The following is a 16,863-nucleotide window of genomic DNA, read 5'->3' on the forward strand; positions in this document are numbered from 1 at the left end:
AACAGGACATGACATAGAGTGGGATGAGGCTAAGCAGCTAGGAAGGGAGAAGAGAGTACTAGTGAGAAAATGGAAGGAGGCCAAGGACATAGAGAAGATAGGGGAATAAGACACAATGAACTGGAATGATTGACTGAAGGTAAACAAAGAATGGAAGGTGTTAGAAAGAGTGAAAAGGACAAGAGAGAAGAAGGAAGAGAAATGAGGAAAGAAAGGATAAGGAAGAAAACCATGAGATAAGGAGTCCAACCACGTTCCAGATGAAAGGAAATGTCTATAAAAATCCCCTGTCAGATGAAACAACAGTTGACAGGAAAAGGCCACCTGCTGGAACAACTGGAAAGGAATGTTCCAGATAAACAACTTTCTAATTATCTTGTGTCTGGAGTTATTTGTGTGTATATATATATATATATATATATATATATATATATATATATATATATATATCTTCCTGTTTTGTACCTTATTTCATTTGTATTTGGTACAGAGTTTGAAGAAGACCTTGCTAGAAGGTTGAAACGTAACGTTTTGTTTATGCTTTAAAATAAAATGAATTCTGCCTTGGTCAGCATATTGAGTTTTTGCTTTTAGAAGAAAAATAATATGTATTGTACTTTTTTTTCTGAATACTTTTAAGTTATAGTTAAAACTTTGCAGGTTAATCTTAGGCTACAAGTTTGCATTTGTATGTTTCTCCTTCAGCGCCACTTTTCTGCCACTTTTTGGCTAATCGCGACGATGCGGATGAGGGGTGATTAGATTAAATTCATGAGACCCTCACATTGATTTGGTTTGATTAACTTCGCTCTTCTTCCACTTTGAAGTTATCGCGAAAATCATGATGAATGGTAATCAGACAAATTTGATAAAGAGATAATCACAAACACGCATGGACAGCACACAACCCAAGCCCAGATAATGGCGTACGCAGGTTTTTTTTAGAGCGGGTTGATAGATAGAGCAGGGTACACGGTATCTAGGAAGGGAGAAGAGAATACTAGTGAGAAAATGGAAGGAGGCCAAGGAAATAGAGAAGAAAGGTAAAGAAGACACAATGGACTGGAATGGGGGACTGAAGATAAACAAAGAATGGAAGAAGGTGTTGGAAAGAGTGGAAAGGACAAGAGAGAAAGAGGAGAGAAGAAGGAAGAAGAATGAAGGAAAAATAGCGTGAGATAAAGAGTCCAACCACATTCACTTTCAGGTGAAAGTACAGTTGACAAGGGAAAGCCACCTGCTAGAATGTTCCAGAACAACTTTCTAATAGTCTGGAGGGGAGTATTTTTGTGTATATATATCATCCTGTTTTGTACTACCTTGCTAGAAGGTTGAAACGTTACGTTTAGTTTATGTTTTTAATAAAATATATTTCTGCCTTGGTCAGCATATTAAGTTATTCATATCATGGAAACAAGGCTTAATGGTGTTATGATTAAAATGTTGACGGCCAACATGGTACTGATATAGACTAGAAGACTAGGATTACTCTTGTAAGTGGTGGTTACTTCCATTTGAAAAAAAAAGAGAAAAACTAGACAAAAACAAAGCGCTCTGAACCAGGACTTTCTCACTACAAATACTTTGCAAACAATGAACCCACTTTACAAATTTCAATCTCCTCCATGCCTGCACCTTGGATATGCTAGGGTGACTCAGTTATGTGACCTTCACGTGCGTTCGATATACGGCTTCTCTTCTGTGTGCGTTCCAAACACCGTGCGCTCGACGGACGTAATCTTATTCGACCTCCAATAGCATAAGAGCGTTGGCAGATTTCAAGAACATAGCCTACTCATTTGATTGGCTGTTTCGAGCGCCTGCCGTGACGCGTAGCAAAGGCAGCTTTTCAACTGACCAATCACGTCGCCTATTTCCACCAATGACGCAACAGCGTACTCCAGAAACTACGACTGCCCTGGTATAGCTGTAAGAATAGGCCCAAAAGGCTGCACAACGCATCTTCATTTAGTTCTATAAAGGAAATCCCTTCCTGTTCCTTCTGACAGATGGCGTGGCCTTGTTAGCTCGTTTCCTCCTCCTAACTCTCCAGCCCGCGCAATATGTAATTTGTTCTATAATAATTTCCTTCGCAACAAAACGAAGGGGGGGGGGGAGTCGAAGCAATTCTGCGACATCGTTAATGTGGCTTGACGGAGGAAAGAAATCCTGCAGCCAATTATCGTTAGTCTTTCCGCCTGAGGAACTCCTATTTCTCGTCCCATTGGCCGCTCCGTTCAAAGCTTCCTTAATGAGGCTGCAGGCGACAGTGTTTCCAGCTGGAAATCATTCCGTTTTCTTCAGAGATGGGGAGAGGTTTTTCGGAAACATAATCTCGTCTCCAAGAGTGATTTAATCGAATCGATTTTAGATAAAGAAAGCAGACGTATATTCTCGTCTGGGGGAGAGGGAGGACTAATTGAATGTCGCTCGAACTGAATTACCATGTACGTGACGGAGGGCATAACTCAAAACTAGGGCTCCGAAGACGAGGCCCAACATAATATATGTTCATTTTGGGTCATTGTAGGCCAGAAAAAGGTGGGTTTTATTTGTCCTTTTTTGCCTTTTTCGGCGTTTTTTGGCTTATTGGTCCTTTTTTAGCCTTTTTTAGGTCTTAAACGGCTTTTTTTTGCAACTTCACCTTCTTTCGACTACGTTTTTACTGCCCTTTCTCAATTCGAATCATCATCAGTTCATCACCTCTTAAACATCCTTTCTGTAGTAAAGAAATAAAAAAAAGAGAGAAATAAATATATTTGGACCATCCCTGAAACGAGAGAAAAAACATTTTTGGACGACTGAAGCAGGTACGGTACAAGGCCCTTTAACCGTAGCTTGTCTGGAAGGTCGCGCTGTAAGTGGCAACTTTCTCTTGTTTCGAAGCTTTCAGCACGGTGTATACGACCAGACAGCACACGCCTGCAAAGATTTCAAGGTGTCGCGCAGAGGGAGAGGGTGGGGAGGTTAAAACTGAAGTTATTACTGCCTCTGTCCCATAATTATTGTCCGGTACACCTTTGTTGGTTGTCTCATAATATTTGCCCAATATTCAAACTGTGACATTGGTGTATACAGAAGAAGAACATGAAACAAGGGAATGAGTCATACAACTTTATTACTCAAGGATCAGTACAAATTGTGCTTTCCATCTGCCTCTTCGTCTGTCATTCCTGTACTACCATTTTGGCATACCGGACTATAATTATGGGACACAGGGAGTAATTAATTTGGATCATATTTATACGTCCTTTTTATAATATTTTTAGGTCTTTTTTGGAAATTTATAGGTCTTCAACTTCCAAGCCCTGCTCATAACCCTATTTTTTACCCAAATTTTCCTAAATTGATGGATTTATTGATCGATTTTACTTGGCTTTTCTTCCACCTTTGCCTAATCGTGGAGATGAGGATTAATGATTAAATGATGAAATTGATGAAGGTACACTCACAAAGCACACCCATACCCAGTCCGGGATTCGAACCCGGGACCCTTGGCGCCGTAGCGCGTTGTCATAACCAAATTTTCCTAAATAAACAGAGCGTCAAATGCAAGGAAAGTGGTATCGTCGTCGCCTTGTAATCAAGGAATCTCGGGTTCGTTACCCGGTGGAGGCACATAAGGGTTCGGATCTCACTTTAAATTGTAGATCCAGTCTCTATTAGCCTTACTGTGCATAAAGTGGACTTAAAACACCAACTTAGTCAATCAATAAAGAAGGATGGTGAAACACAGTGTTAACTGTTAAAAACCAAAAGGCAAAGCACCTTACCAGCAGGGTGCGATTTGAAGGGGAGTACGGGAATTATCTCCTCTGTCTTGAACCATACCACCCTCTGGTTGTGAACGACACACCCCAACCAGGGATAATTATTTCCCACTAAGTATGTAAACTAAAGTACAAATTCAGTGTGGTTCATTTTTGAGCCACGTAGCTATAAATAGAAATACACATTAGTTAAGTAGTTTCTTAAAGATAGAATGCTACTTACTAAATGCCAGACTACAAGTGCAATGCTTCGATGCAAAGAACATAATGGAAAATATATTTATCTGATTGGTCTAAGTCGAACTCTTAATTAAGCGGCTCTGGAGTTTGAATTTAAATTTTTTTACTCCGTATGAACCACATCCAGTACATTGGTATTTGGAGCGTTCAGTACAGTTAAGACAAAAAATATAATTACAAAATTTCTACAATTTACAATTTAAGTATTCACTAAAGCTATAATATTCCTGATTTAATAATAGTTTTTTTTTCAATTTGTTTTTAAACATTCTTATATTTTCTGGTTTTATATCATTTGGTGGCAATATTTTAATTGACATCTGTTCGGGTCCTTCTTGAACTAATGTAAGTCCTGTGAAGTATGGCTTTAGAAGTTGCTTATTTCTGGTGTAGCTCTAACGAGCTCCGTGGTGTAATATTTTTCTCCCATATAATGCCATTCATATATGTACAATGAGGGAAGGGTTAATATTTTGTATTTCTTGAACAACGTTTTGCACAATTCCCTAGTCTTTATTCGTGCATAATTTATTACTGAATGAAACATTGCACAATATACTATATATATGCTACGACGCTATTGGTCTCGGGTTCGAATCGCTGCCTGGGCATGACTGTTCTTTGTGAGTGATCCTTCATCAGTTTGATTATATCATCACTCATCCTCATCTTCGCGATTAGCCAAGAGTAGAGGAAAATCGTAGTAAAATAAACCAAATCAATCTACACTTCTATTGTAATTGGTATGTATGAATTGTCATTATCCTATATCCTATAGTAATTGGAGGAAAAGCTCTCTTGTAGATGATAAGCAAGTAAGTAAATAAACAAATCAATTGTTGTCTTATGTACAAATCGTGCTATGTATATATTAACCGTGGAAAATTGTCCATACCGTACATTTGTGGACATATTGTATTTGCGACATGACCTTTCGTGAATCAATTATGTAATTAGTATAATTATTCTTGTATCGTTAATTAACAGGACTTGGCCTTTAGTACACACGCAGGCAATTAGCTATGATATAACAGCTCATTGGCAACTTAAAAATCTTGCTCTTCATTTCGGTTTTGCATCAGACCTCCTGTCCAGAGATTGTTTGTCAATGCTGTTTGTCATCGTCCAATGTAAACAAAATGGCGCCTCCATGCTAGCGCTGATGGCGCAATGTAATGGCTGCATTTGATTTGCTGGATGAAATTGAATCACAGGTGATTAAGCTGTGAGTTTATTCCTGGAAATTCTATCGTTTAATATAGAACGAAATGACCAAGATCGTATTGTGTTCATATGTGCGCGCGCACCCTCTGATTGGGTGAGGTTAAGGGGGGCAAAAGCCTTGAAAGTTCAGTCGAAGAAGGATAAACTTCATCACGTCTCACTCTTTTAGAAGCTCTGTATTGATGCGTACAAAACAGAGGTGTACCTACAGGTTACTCTGGTTGAATATTAAATCATGCATAAAGATAAATAATGGTTATTAATTTCAGTTGTGTGCATTGTAAATACATTTTTAAAAACGGAGTCATTAATATTGCATAAATTGGGGTAAATACGTATGTAATGGGAGTTAATAAAGTACATGGTCACTTTTTACGGTAGCTGGATGCCAACTGAAATGAACGTTTATAAACCGTCATTTCTTCAGCCAACTTTGTTTCAGGGATTGTCGCAATTAAATCCCATGAAATATTACCAATAATTTATCAGTTTTGTGTTGTTTTACATTTCAGTTGTCAGTGGTGTAGCATGGGCATTTTGGGTGGGAACGCCAAGTCCGAAGGAAATGTCGGCCCTTTTTTTGTTAATAATTTACTTATGGAATTAGTCGTCACAGGTGTTGTTTATTTGCCTGAAGTCAGCTGGGTTTGCAATAAAGCATCATCATCCAAGCAGTTTTTAGCTAGAAAATTAGATGCCTCACTATGCAACAAATGTTTTGAACTCTGCTGTTTTATACCTTTCAGCATGACACAAATCATTATAAAACCTACCTGAATCACAAGCCTCTGGACAACAGTAGACGTCATTGTTGTGAATGATCCAACTAATGATTGATTTGGTTTATTTTACTTCGCTTTTCTACCACTTTTGGTTAATCGCGAATATGAATATGAGTGATGATGATATTGATGAAGGGACACTCACAAAGAACACCCGTGCTCACCCCGGGATTCGAATCGGGGGCCTCTGTCGTCTTGGCGCGCTGTGCAAAACACTCTGACACGGAGGTGGGCGGATGATCCAACTATCGTACACTCTACTAACGTAACAGTGCCGATTAGTAATTCAGACCACTGTTTATTATGTCTTGAGAATGCTGATAAACATTTTAAAATAATTTTGTCCAGAGACCATTCGATGTTAAGAGTTTTCAAATGAATGCTAAACATTTCCATTGACACAATAATAAGCAGTTACATTCTAACGAAAAAATAATAACCCGCAAAACTATTATTTTTTTTATTAAGTAGTAGAACAGCCACAGGCTGAACTTCTACCACGAGGACTTCAGCAACTTATTTGACAAAAACTGTGTTGATCTTTTAGTTTTTAATGCACATCGCTGTTCGTGCGATAAATTATACAATGCAGTGGCCATTAAGAAGTGCTATATTTCAGTTTGGTAAAGTTACGTCAGTCAAATATTGCGTATTGTAGCAACACGTAGCACGAGTGGCACGAGGAACCGGGTAGGAATTCTACCGCTGTCGTCTGCTTCAGAAGGCAGGAAGGGTCACGTGAACCAATCACGTAGCCCTCTGCTCCATACGCTGGCTTAAGAGAGAGCATTTGGGCGCGTGCTTTAGAGATCCAAGCTTTCCCTCCAGAGAGGCAGCAAGGAATATAGGGTCCTGTACGCCGAACCTGCTCGGCGTCCGGCCAGGAAAGGCATTGGAAAAGAGATGCTAGAACGAGTGTTGTTAGTGGAGCGTTGCAAGCGGATTGCGAGAAATAGCTATTATAATGCCATGAAGGTCAGACATATATGAAATTAGTCAAGATTTACTTTATATTTACGCATTTTTGAAATTTTAAATCGGGGAACGCCGGCATACGGGCGTACTATAAAGCCACGCCACTGTAAGTTGTACATAGCATTTCTAGTTTTTTTTGTATTAACCAGAACGATGATTATGATGGGCAGGATTTATACTTTTCCCTGGATTCAAACCCACAACTACTCATTATACTGTATTATGCTAACCACTATGCTGTTTTAAAAGTGGAAATTGAGCATATAAATTATCTCTTCTTTAACGTAATCATGTACATGAAATTATGATGTACCATTACTTTGTCATGTATCATTCTTTTAAGTTGCGCAAATCCGTTCTTTGTAATCAAGAGGTCCCAGGTTCGATCACCGGTGGGGCGCATTGCAAAGTGATTCGCATTGCACTGTAAACTGTAGGCCTAGTCCTTATTAGCCTATTTTTATTTAACCTTTACTCCCCCGATGATACCATATGGTATCATCAGAGTAAGGTCGTACTGACCCGATGATACCATATGGTATCATGGTGCTGATTACGAAATGGATGTGTTTTTTGGACATTCATACTCTTATGTTTGGGTGGAAACTCTGACACAGGTCTGGAGCAAGCCTGGGAAATTCACATTGATGACCCACTCCCCCGTCCGCAACATATCCATGCCACATTTCCGAACAGAGTTTTACATTTCGGCTCATTATTCAACTTGTATGGCACCCAGGAACATGAAACATGTTTCATTCTCTTTGGAAACAAGGTTTGCGCCTTCTCCCCAAAATATGGGGGGAAGAGGGGGCAAACTCCAAATTTTTATGTTTTTTTCCATTGAAATTCGGGGGTCGCGCCTCCCAAACCCCCTTCCTCGCTTCGGCGTTCTGAATTGTACACGGTTGCATGCTCTGACGTTTTAGCTGCAAAACGAAACTTATCCGAAGTAGATTGCTCCCATAGTGCCAGAGTTATAACAATTTTTCTGAGCAATATGCAAATTACCTATATTTCGTAAAAAGCAGCGTTTCACATTTTGGCTTATTATTCAACTTGTATGGCACCCAGAAACATGAAACATGTTTCATTCTCTTTGGAAATGTCAATTCTTTGAAGAGAATACTAAAGTTTGCATTCTCTCCCCAAAATAGCGGGAGAAGAGGGGGCAAACTCCAGATTTTTATGTTTTTTCAATTGAAATTCGGAGGTTGTGCCCCCAAAGCCCCCTTCCTCGGTCCGGCGTTCTGAATTGTACACGGTTGCATGTGCTGATGTTGTAGCTGCAAAACAAAAGTTATCCGAAGTAGATTGCTCCTATAGTGCCCGAGTTATAACAATTTTTCTCCAATGAGTGTTCGAATTTAAAATTCCCGCCGAGAAGCCTGGGCCGTCTAAGGGTTAAAATAATTTATTTCTCTCCCTCTGTCTGTCCATCTATCTATCTCTCTCTCCTGTACAGTTTTTTTGTTTTTAAAGCGACATTTTTACTCTTGCTTTCTTTTTCTTTCAAATACTCTCTTTATATATATATATATATATATATATATATATATATATATATATATATATATATATATATCTTTCCTTCAACCTTCTTCTTTCTCCTTCTACTAGTAGTACTGCCAGCCTTTGTTTCTCTCACGTTATCATTTTTACTGAAATGTTCCTACTGCAGAAACGTTCTTAGTACACTTTGTCGGCCTTTTGTATTGAAAAGCTTGTTTTTCCACCATGTTAACGCTTGAACGTGTACTGCGCCATATTCATGAATCATTTCTGTATGAATTTCTCCTTAGTTTACCTTTGTTAGCAAATTCTCTGATGCCCAGTGTTTTCCCTTGCAGATGTCAACCCGGAAGACTACATGGTTGACCAGATCGCGAGAGTGCTGGACGAACGGTCAGAGGCCCCTTTCTCCTTCCAGTTCCCTCCTTCCCAAGCCAATTCTCGCTTCGCAGTCAACCCTTCCGATCCACGTTACTATGAAAATCCCGTGAAGACAAGTTTATACAAGACAGACGGCGACAGCACTGTGGAAGAGGCACAGGATCCTTCAACGTTTTCGACCACAGGTAAGCTACTTCTTATGTTACCAAGTTCTTGCTCAATATGGTGAATGTTTTCTTTTGTGTTTTTTTTTACAGTTGGCTGCACTTCTTGACTCTGTACTCACACGTCTAGTTAGTTACACGATGCAACAACTTCGTTGATTTAATGTCTGCGAAGTATTTCAAGACTGGTGTCCCGTTTTTATTGCCTGAGTTTTGAAATATAGCCTGAATCACACCGAACTGGATTCCACTAGGAATGCCTTAGTTGGCACTGGACTGGCTACCCATTTGCTAGTTTTCGCCTCACACGATACTTCTTGCCGTACTTGTCGATAGACTTTTGTTCCCATAAAACATTGTGCAGTAAAGATGGACAAGCAATTTGAAGAATGTTGTAGGAGAATCACTGCTTTGTGCTTTTATTGAAAATTTAAAGAAAGAAAAGTATGGATAAGAGATGATTGGCTTGAAAAAATATAATAATCAATGCGCACCGAACAAGCTTTTTAATTAACTCGGGTATGCATATTCACATACATGAAATTCGCAGGATTCATTCACAAATTTTAAAAAATCAAACATTTAATTTAATACACTTGTAATAATATGGATTTTCATTTTCGGCTAATCATATTTGTCACGTACACATCGCATCGCTTTGCATAAATACCTAAATATTAATGAACTGAACACGAATGCACTGCACGCCATCTCTTTACTTTTTTTTATCGAGAAACTAAGAAAAACAGCCAATACTCGGAAACCACAGACAAAAAACTTCCCTTTGTAAACTCACAGATTATCTTCACATGGTCAAACTTTGCGCTGATTGTCTGTTCCACAGAATCCAGTCGAGGAAAGCCAGTAGCAATTAGAACATGTCCTATTCCTCCAAACCAATCAAGCAGTCAGCTAGGCAGCCACCACTTCCGGGCAGGTAGTCAGTTCAGCACCAACTAACTTGTTTCCAGTTCCGTGTGATTCGGCCTTTAGGTGGTAAAGCGAGATATCTATATACATATATATATATTATAGAGAGGGGACTTCTGTAAAATCTGAACAAGTTTTCCAACATCTTCCTTGTTCTATCTGGATGGCTTGAAGTCGAGGGTAGTACTTGATTCGTATCTATACTTGCCGAGATGACGTTGTGTTGAAAATAATTCAGATTTAGAGTTCTTCTCTTTGTATTTCGCGTGGAACAATTTGGTTTCTATGATCATGAGCCTAATCGTAAACTTTTTTTTACTACAGCGATTTTCGATTTAATATTTGTCAAAAGTGTCTTAAACGCAAACAACACAATCCGTGATTATACACGTACGTATTGGAAATTCCTTTCATAACATAACGATTAAGACAAAAAGTGGTGACAATATTATTCACTTTGAAACATATCATATGAACTTTATTTTATTGTGATTTAATACTGTTTATGATTGCAGTATGAACTCTGCAATCTGAAAGGGGCTGATATAAAACTCAAAGGGTTGGATACAGTGGTGAAATTTTGTTCCCCCTATATTTTAAGCAAGTATAAATGCCATTGTCTACATGACACAAAGGTGGTGTTATATATCAAAGAACATTATCAAAAATATGATTTGATTTTTTTTAAGTTAATTTAATTTTGCAGCAAATTTTGAACCGAACATAGAAATGGTTCCAAAATTTAATCGATTGAGTTGATAAACTGGATAAGAGATGAGCGAGGGTCACATCTTCCAATTATCTTAGTACACATTGGCGTGTCCAAGCCAAGCGCTTGATTGGTTCAGACTGTAAGCTCACTCAGAGCTTTCGTAACAAAAATCATAAAATGAAATTGCAACAGCCTCGGGGTTAAGAAATTGTTAATATTATTTAGTTCATCGTGTATAAAGCAAGAGCCGTATTCATTCTGTAGTCTCAATTTAACTGCGAACTAAATATGCTGATACCTGAAGAGGAAATAATAAACGAGATGTTCCTGGATATAAATTACAAAAAATTAATTGTGCATTTGTAACTACAGATATAGTGAAAGCTATACCAAGTTAATTTTGTTTAATTTTGACTGCATATCCCATTTGTATACCTGTAAGCGATAGGTTTGGCTCTCTGCAGGCGAGTGACTGAAGGCTGTTTGCAGATTGCAGTCACGCCTCGGAAGATATCAATAACCTTCGTGCCGCTAGACATCAGACCTGCTTCATGCCCAGTTTACTGAAGTGCTGTTTCTTCTTTGTGGAACTTTGTGACGAAATTTCAAAGAAAAGATTCAGCGTTTTACCGGAAGATGGTAGGTGAGAATACGTAGCTGTGATATGTGAGGATTCTCTTGATATGATAGTTCCCGTACGTTAATCATGTTGATATAGGTAAAAGTAGAGGAATCAGGCATTCAGGTTTGCATAAAATGAAAATTAGAGGACTGACTGTTTCAGCGGAAACATGGAACCTTTCTGCAAGTTCATCACACGTTAGACCACTGTCCTCCTCGATGGCTGCTTTCAGGGCCTCGTCATCCAACACATGTGGTCGTCCACTGCGAGGTTCATCCGAAAGGCTCACATCTCCCGAACGGAATTTCTGGAACCAATGCCTGGCAGTGGGTTCGTTCACGGCATTCTCCCCAAATGCCTTGCAAATGCGGCTACTTGATGCGGCAGCTGACAGGCCAACTTTAAAGTCATACAACAAACACACGCGAACAAGCTGCTTCGATACCTCCATTTCTCTTCGACACTGGACGAGCTATGACTGCTGTGTGTGACTGAAAGTCAATAGTCAGACTAACTCCCGATCGCTTGGCAGGCACGTGCGTCATTTCGTTTCCTCTCTGTGAGCGCATGATTAATGTGACGTCAAAAACGGCAAGAACTTTTTTGGTTACCTTGTACAATGCTATAAGTGCCAGAGGATCGGGCACTCCCAGGGACAATGCAGGACCCAACTAAGATGTGTGAAATGTGCAGCCAACCACCTCACCTCTGAGTGCCAGAAACAGGACAGACAACTCCCCGCAAAGTGCTGCAACTGTGGGGAAAATCACCCAGCCAATTACAGAGGATGCAGAATGTTCCTGTCAGTCCAACAGACGAGACAAAACTCCACTCCCAGAACAGAAGAGAAGAAGGCACAACAAGAAACGCAACCAGTAACAACACGTCAGGAAACGATTCCAGAACCAGAGACATCACCAAAATACAGCCAGAAACTACAAGCTCCAAGCAAAGACCAAGAAGAAACAGATGAGCCCATTCAGTGGCTAACGAGAAAACTACAAGACAAGAGACTTACATAAGCCAAAGACCAACTCCAAAAGACAGAAGACAACACAGACAAACTACGAATCATCATAGAAACCATCTTCACGATCATCGCAGAAGGGGTCTTCTAAACAGACAAATTACCAGATACAGACAAAAGAAAAATTAAAATAAATTGTCACAAGAAAAGAAGGCACTTCTATGGACCAAAAACTCAAGTCGGCCCTTCTAAGGACCAAAATACCGGTTCTAACTAGAACCACCATCACCGACCGAACTTCGAGCGACAGTCGCAGGGGTAACGAAAGACACAACTACCGCTACACGCCACTACCAAACCACCAAATCAGATCGAAGTAAGGGAAACGACACTTCCACAAATGAAAACTCAGGAATATTCACTCACTCACTCACTCGAAGACCATCCCCAGATATCGCGGACTGACGGTAGACTACAGACTAACGTTCGGGCAGTTGAGAACCTTCAGCGTGAGGGAGGCCAGAAGCTGTGAGAACTGTTCCTCATCTTCCGGAATCTGCGGATACACAACTATGTGATAAGCCAGCCTTGTTGTACGCCATTCCAAGGTGACAAAATACAGTCAACTCGAATCTGCATAAACTGCAGGCTCTCCAGAACAGAGCAGCGATGATTATCAGCAGACATAGCATATACACAACCAACCGCCGAATGCAGGAAGATCTAGGAGAACACATCAGAGCAGTAACTTCACAGATAGTCCAAACATTATGGGACGGTCTTTATTCATATACCAACCCTGAGATCAGTGACACTGGTACCCAGGTACTTCTCCTCTAAGTATATTTGTTCTTGTAAGGACCACAAATCTTCGACCCTTGTAAGGACCACCATACCAGCTCCAGATGGACTTCAGGTGACAGATGCAGAAGTTACAGCAACCAAACTACAAGAAGAACATCACCAGCCACACAGTCTGCCGGTCTGTCAGCTCGGAAACTGACTGCGTCAACTATTCACGAATTCTTGGACTTCCGAATCCTAGCTTGGGCATGTGTGTTCTTTGTCAGTGACCCTTCATCAATTTCATCATATCGTCACTCATTATCATCGTCGCGATTATCCAAAAGTGGCAGAAAAGCTAACTAAAAAAAACAATTCAATCAATCGATTCACCTAAATAACGTTTTAAGTGGATAAAAATAATGAGAAACAAATATACAGCGACAATTCAAACTAATTTCAAAACTTCATAACCGCAACCGACGGTTGATTTGGTGTTTTAAGTCCACTTTAAGCACACTAAGGCTAATCGGGACTGGACTTACATTCTAAGTGAAATCCGAACCACTTGTGCCTCTACCGGGTATCGAATCCGGGACCCCTTGATTACAAGGCGATAAGGATTCACACAATTTATTAACTGGCTCTTCAAAATTCTGTGACGTCAAATCCTGTTTCCCCGTTCCGAACGTCATTTAATTAGCCTTCGTCCTCGTGTCTTGCCTGGCAAGGACGTGTCGTGATACTTAATGGCGAAACTTAATGAACTTACATCACTACCCGCGGGCATCATCAGGCTAATTTCGTTTTGCATGGTAGGCTACTTGTTGGCTGCCAAAGGTTTAAGTGGGCCACGTCTTCAAACAAAAATGCATATTATTATCAGTGAACGGATATATTTATGTGTGATGCCCTTGCGCATCATGGCATGTAGACTCGAAAGATTCAGTTTTTTCCCCATATTTCTACATATATTAGGTTTTGGCTCATATTTTACATATTTTTACATATTATATCCATATTTCAGAACATTTCTCAACATATACTCCATATTCGCGCAATAACTACATGTCCCCGTGTGACCGAAAGAGTTGGGTTAATTTCTCTCTAATAACTGACAAAGTCCTAAGCAACGTGAAACAAATGAAAGTTTACGATCTTTTTCTATACCTTCCAGTTGCTATAATTACAAATTTTCTGTCATCCGAACAATAATGTTGTGGTTTTTAAAATTTTTCTTCCCAACTGTTTGCCTTTGCTATTGTAAAACACTTGAAATACCTGTTTATTAACAATTGTTGTCAACAATAGAGAATGAGGGCTCAAGCATAGACTCCTTGTTGTACAAACGCTATTTTGGCAACGTTGGAAGAGAGTTCCAAGTCAAGCAGTGCATTGCTAACTGCACAGCAGCGCCAGAAGCAACGATTTTGTGGCACACATATGGGATTCACTTCTGGTTTCTATTCAAGACAGTCATGTTAATAGTTACAATGCCGAAGCTGTATTTTATGTAGCTCGTGTAGTGTCTTATATTATTAGAAAGGTAAATTTTTACAATTTTAAGTCCATATTTAACTGCCTATTTTGGTGAAAATAAAACTAAATATGTATTTGCACATTTAGAACATTTTTACCACATATAAACCCGTTCCCTGATTATTAGCAATGGAGGCACTGTAGATCCATGAGTCAGCAGAAATCTGACACATCCGGTGTCATTGAACTCCGCTGTTTACCTTGTCAAAATGTAATTGGCAAATTTCGCGATAGAAATATATTCATAATTATGTATACGATACACTGTCATTATATTTTTATAGCAAAAATATTGCTTAACATTTTAACAAGATGGACCAGCAGGTGAGCCAGTCTGACTTTAAAGGAGGTGTGGTCCACCTTGGCCAACCGTTGTCGCCGCCCCGAAGAGCCTTAGCTAGAGATTTCTCTAGTGCTTACACTCCTCCCAAAGATTGTCCCTCGAGAAAGAGTTCGAAATGGCACTATTTATTTCACTGTTCTATTGACAAATTTGACTGTGGGTTACTAAAACGTTCGCTGTTTTAATTACAGTTATTACAGCATGCAGGGAATTGTTAACATGGTAATATTGATAATAGAACAACGTTGTAAAAATGATGTTCATTTGTTTCAAATGCAATATAGCAGACCTTAATCAGTACTGAAAAGCACTAGAGTACGCGGGATTCTTTTTCCGGAGGAGACTGGAATTATAAACATGGATATTACATAACTGCGTTCAAGGGGGTGGGGGGGGGGATGATTGACGATAATGCTGTACGATCCTATTCAACACTCGATGGTCTCTGGAGGTCAACATGGGAGGTTGGCCTGCACGCTTTTGGGTTGTACACATCCCTTCACTATAACAACGGAAACAGTGGACAGAGGGATGTTTAGGAGGGTGGATATCTCACACCCAGACTTCCTACACAAGTGGCACCCAACCAACTGACCACGTTGAAAGCCTGAGAGTTCCTCAGACCATCCCATACTGCTGTCTCACACTGTCTGCAGACTACTGAGTTCGCTGACTATGTGTTCTACGCGGTAGATGGCAGTACTGTGTCGCCCTCTATGATAAACACACGTTTTGCGGTGTGTCCGGATACGTTTGATCACATAGAGTATATGGCAGTCCAGGTTTATTGATCGTGTTTCACAGAGGTCCTTTTTAATGTTTTTTACTAAGTGTCCAAAGACTTTCTGTGCCCATAATTTGTGGCATTTTTGTTATAATTGTTCATGGATTGTTTATGTTTTGATATTTTTATTTCGTTGTTGTGCCAAGAGAGAAAGAATTTGAGGTAGAACCATTGCACGTTTATCCCGCTCACCTACCATCATCCAGAACGGCAACTACAGCAGTATCCAAACACTTTTTACACTCACTGTATATCCTTGTGAAACAAAAACAATTCGCGAAAATCGACGGTTTCCATTCCAAAAACTAACGCCTTATTTTCGCTTATTTTCCGCTTATTTCTAGAAGTTTCCGACAACTTTTAACTTCAGATTCGTGATTAGGAGGCCTCAATTTGTGAGTATGCCAAATATGAAGAAAATCGGAAAGGGGTCCGGTCATCCTAAATCGTTCCGAAGTATCTCCAATTTGATTATAAGGCGACGCCGTTAAAACTATTATTTGTTTTAAAGGAATACCTCTAAGTGATAGTATCCCCGTCATTCACCTTTTTCTTAACATTCACACATGATCAACTTGTACACTCAACTTCGAAAGAAGCAGTAGGCGAATGTCCACCACCATTTCCATTCGGTCTGTATTACACAATGTGATGACAATGAATTGAAATAATGACGTCAATAAGCAGAGAACAATGGCTGCTTCGAACCAACATATAGTTTCATTCCTTAAAACAACACAGGATGCAGAATTAAAAAGTAATGAAAATAGTGGTGGACAATTTTCCTACCATTATCTTTGCCGTTGACTGTACTATATTCTCGGCTTTCTCATTACGGACAAACACATGTCCTAGCCGGGATTTGAACCCGGAACTGGTTTCGAAGCTCCCTGCGCTGACCACTCCGCCACAGAGGCCGACGAACTACGCCATCGGGGAGTCCCGGTTTTAAAAATTCAAAGAAGTGTTTGCATTAACCACTTTGGGTTTATTCGAGTTCTTTACTGCATACTAACCAACACAACTCTGCTTGTGAAGATGATGAGTAGTTTAAAGCCTTCTGATGACATACACGCCTCACTTAGTACTGCCGCAATTCGCTTCTTTATACAGCATTGTTTCCCCAAGGTGCAGT

The 16,863-nt window shown here is 39.7% G+C and overlaps 1 protein-coding gene across 3 annotated transcripts in view; it reads left to right on the forward strand.

Annotated features, from left to right (window-relative positions):
- Nucleotides 1-16,863, forward strand: part of LOC145987661 (uncharacterized) — a 457,555-nt gene that overhangs the window by 239,523 nt on the left and 201,169 nt on the right. For all 3 annotated transcript variants that reach the window (XM_083122178.1, XM_083122179.1, XM_083122180.1), the window contains one exon: nucleotides 8,842-9,069. In XM_083122178.1, coding sequence (XP_082978304.1) covers nucleotides 8,842-9,069 — 228 coding nt within the window. The remainder of the gene's footprint in view (nucleotides 1-8,841; nucleotides 9,070-16,863) is intronic.

Source organism: Lepisma saccharinum, chromosome 5, assembly GCF_977018435.1.
Source record: "Lepisma saccharinum chromosome 5, izLepSacc3.1, whole genome shotgun sequence".
Classification (NCBI taxonomy): domain Eukaryota; kingdom Metazoa; phylum Arthropoda; class Insecta; order Zygentoma; family Lepismatidae; genus Lepisma; species Lepisma saccharinum.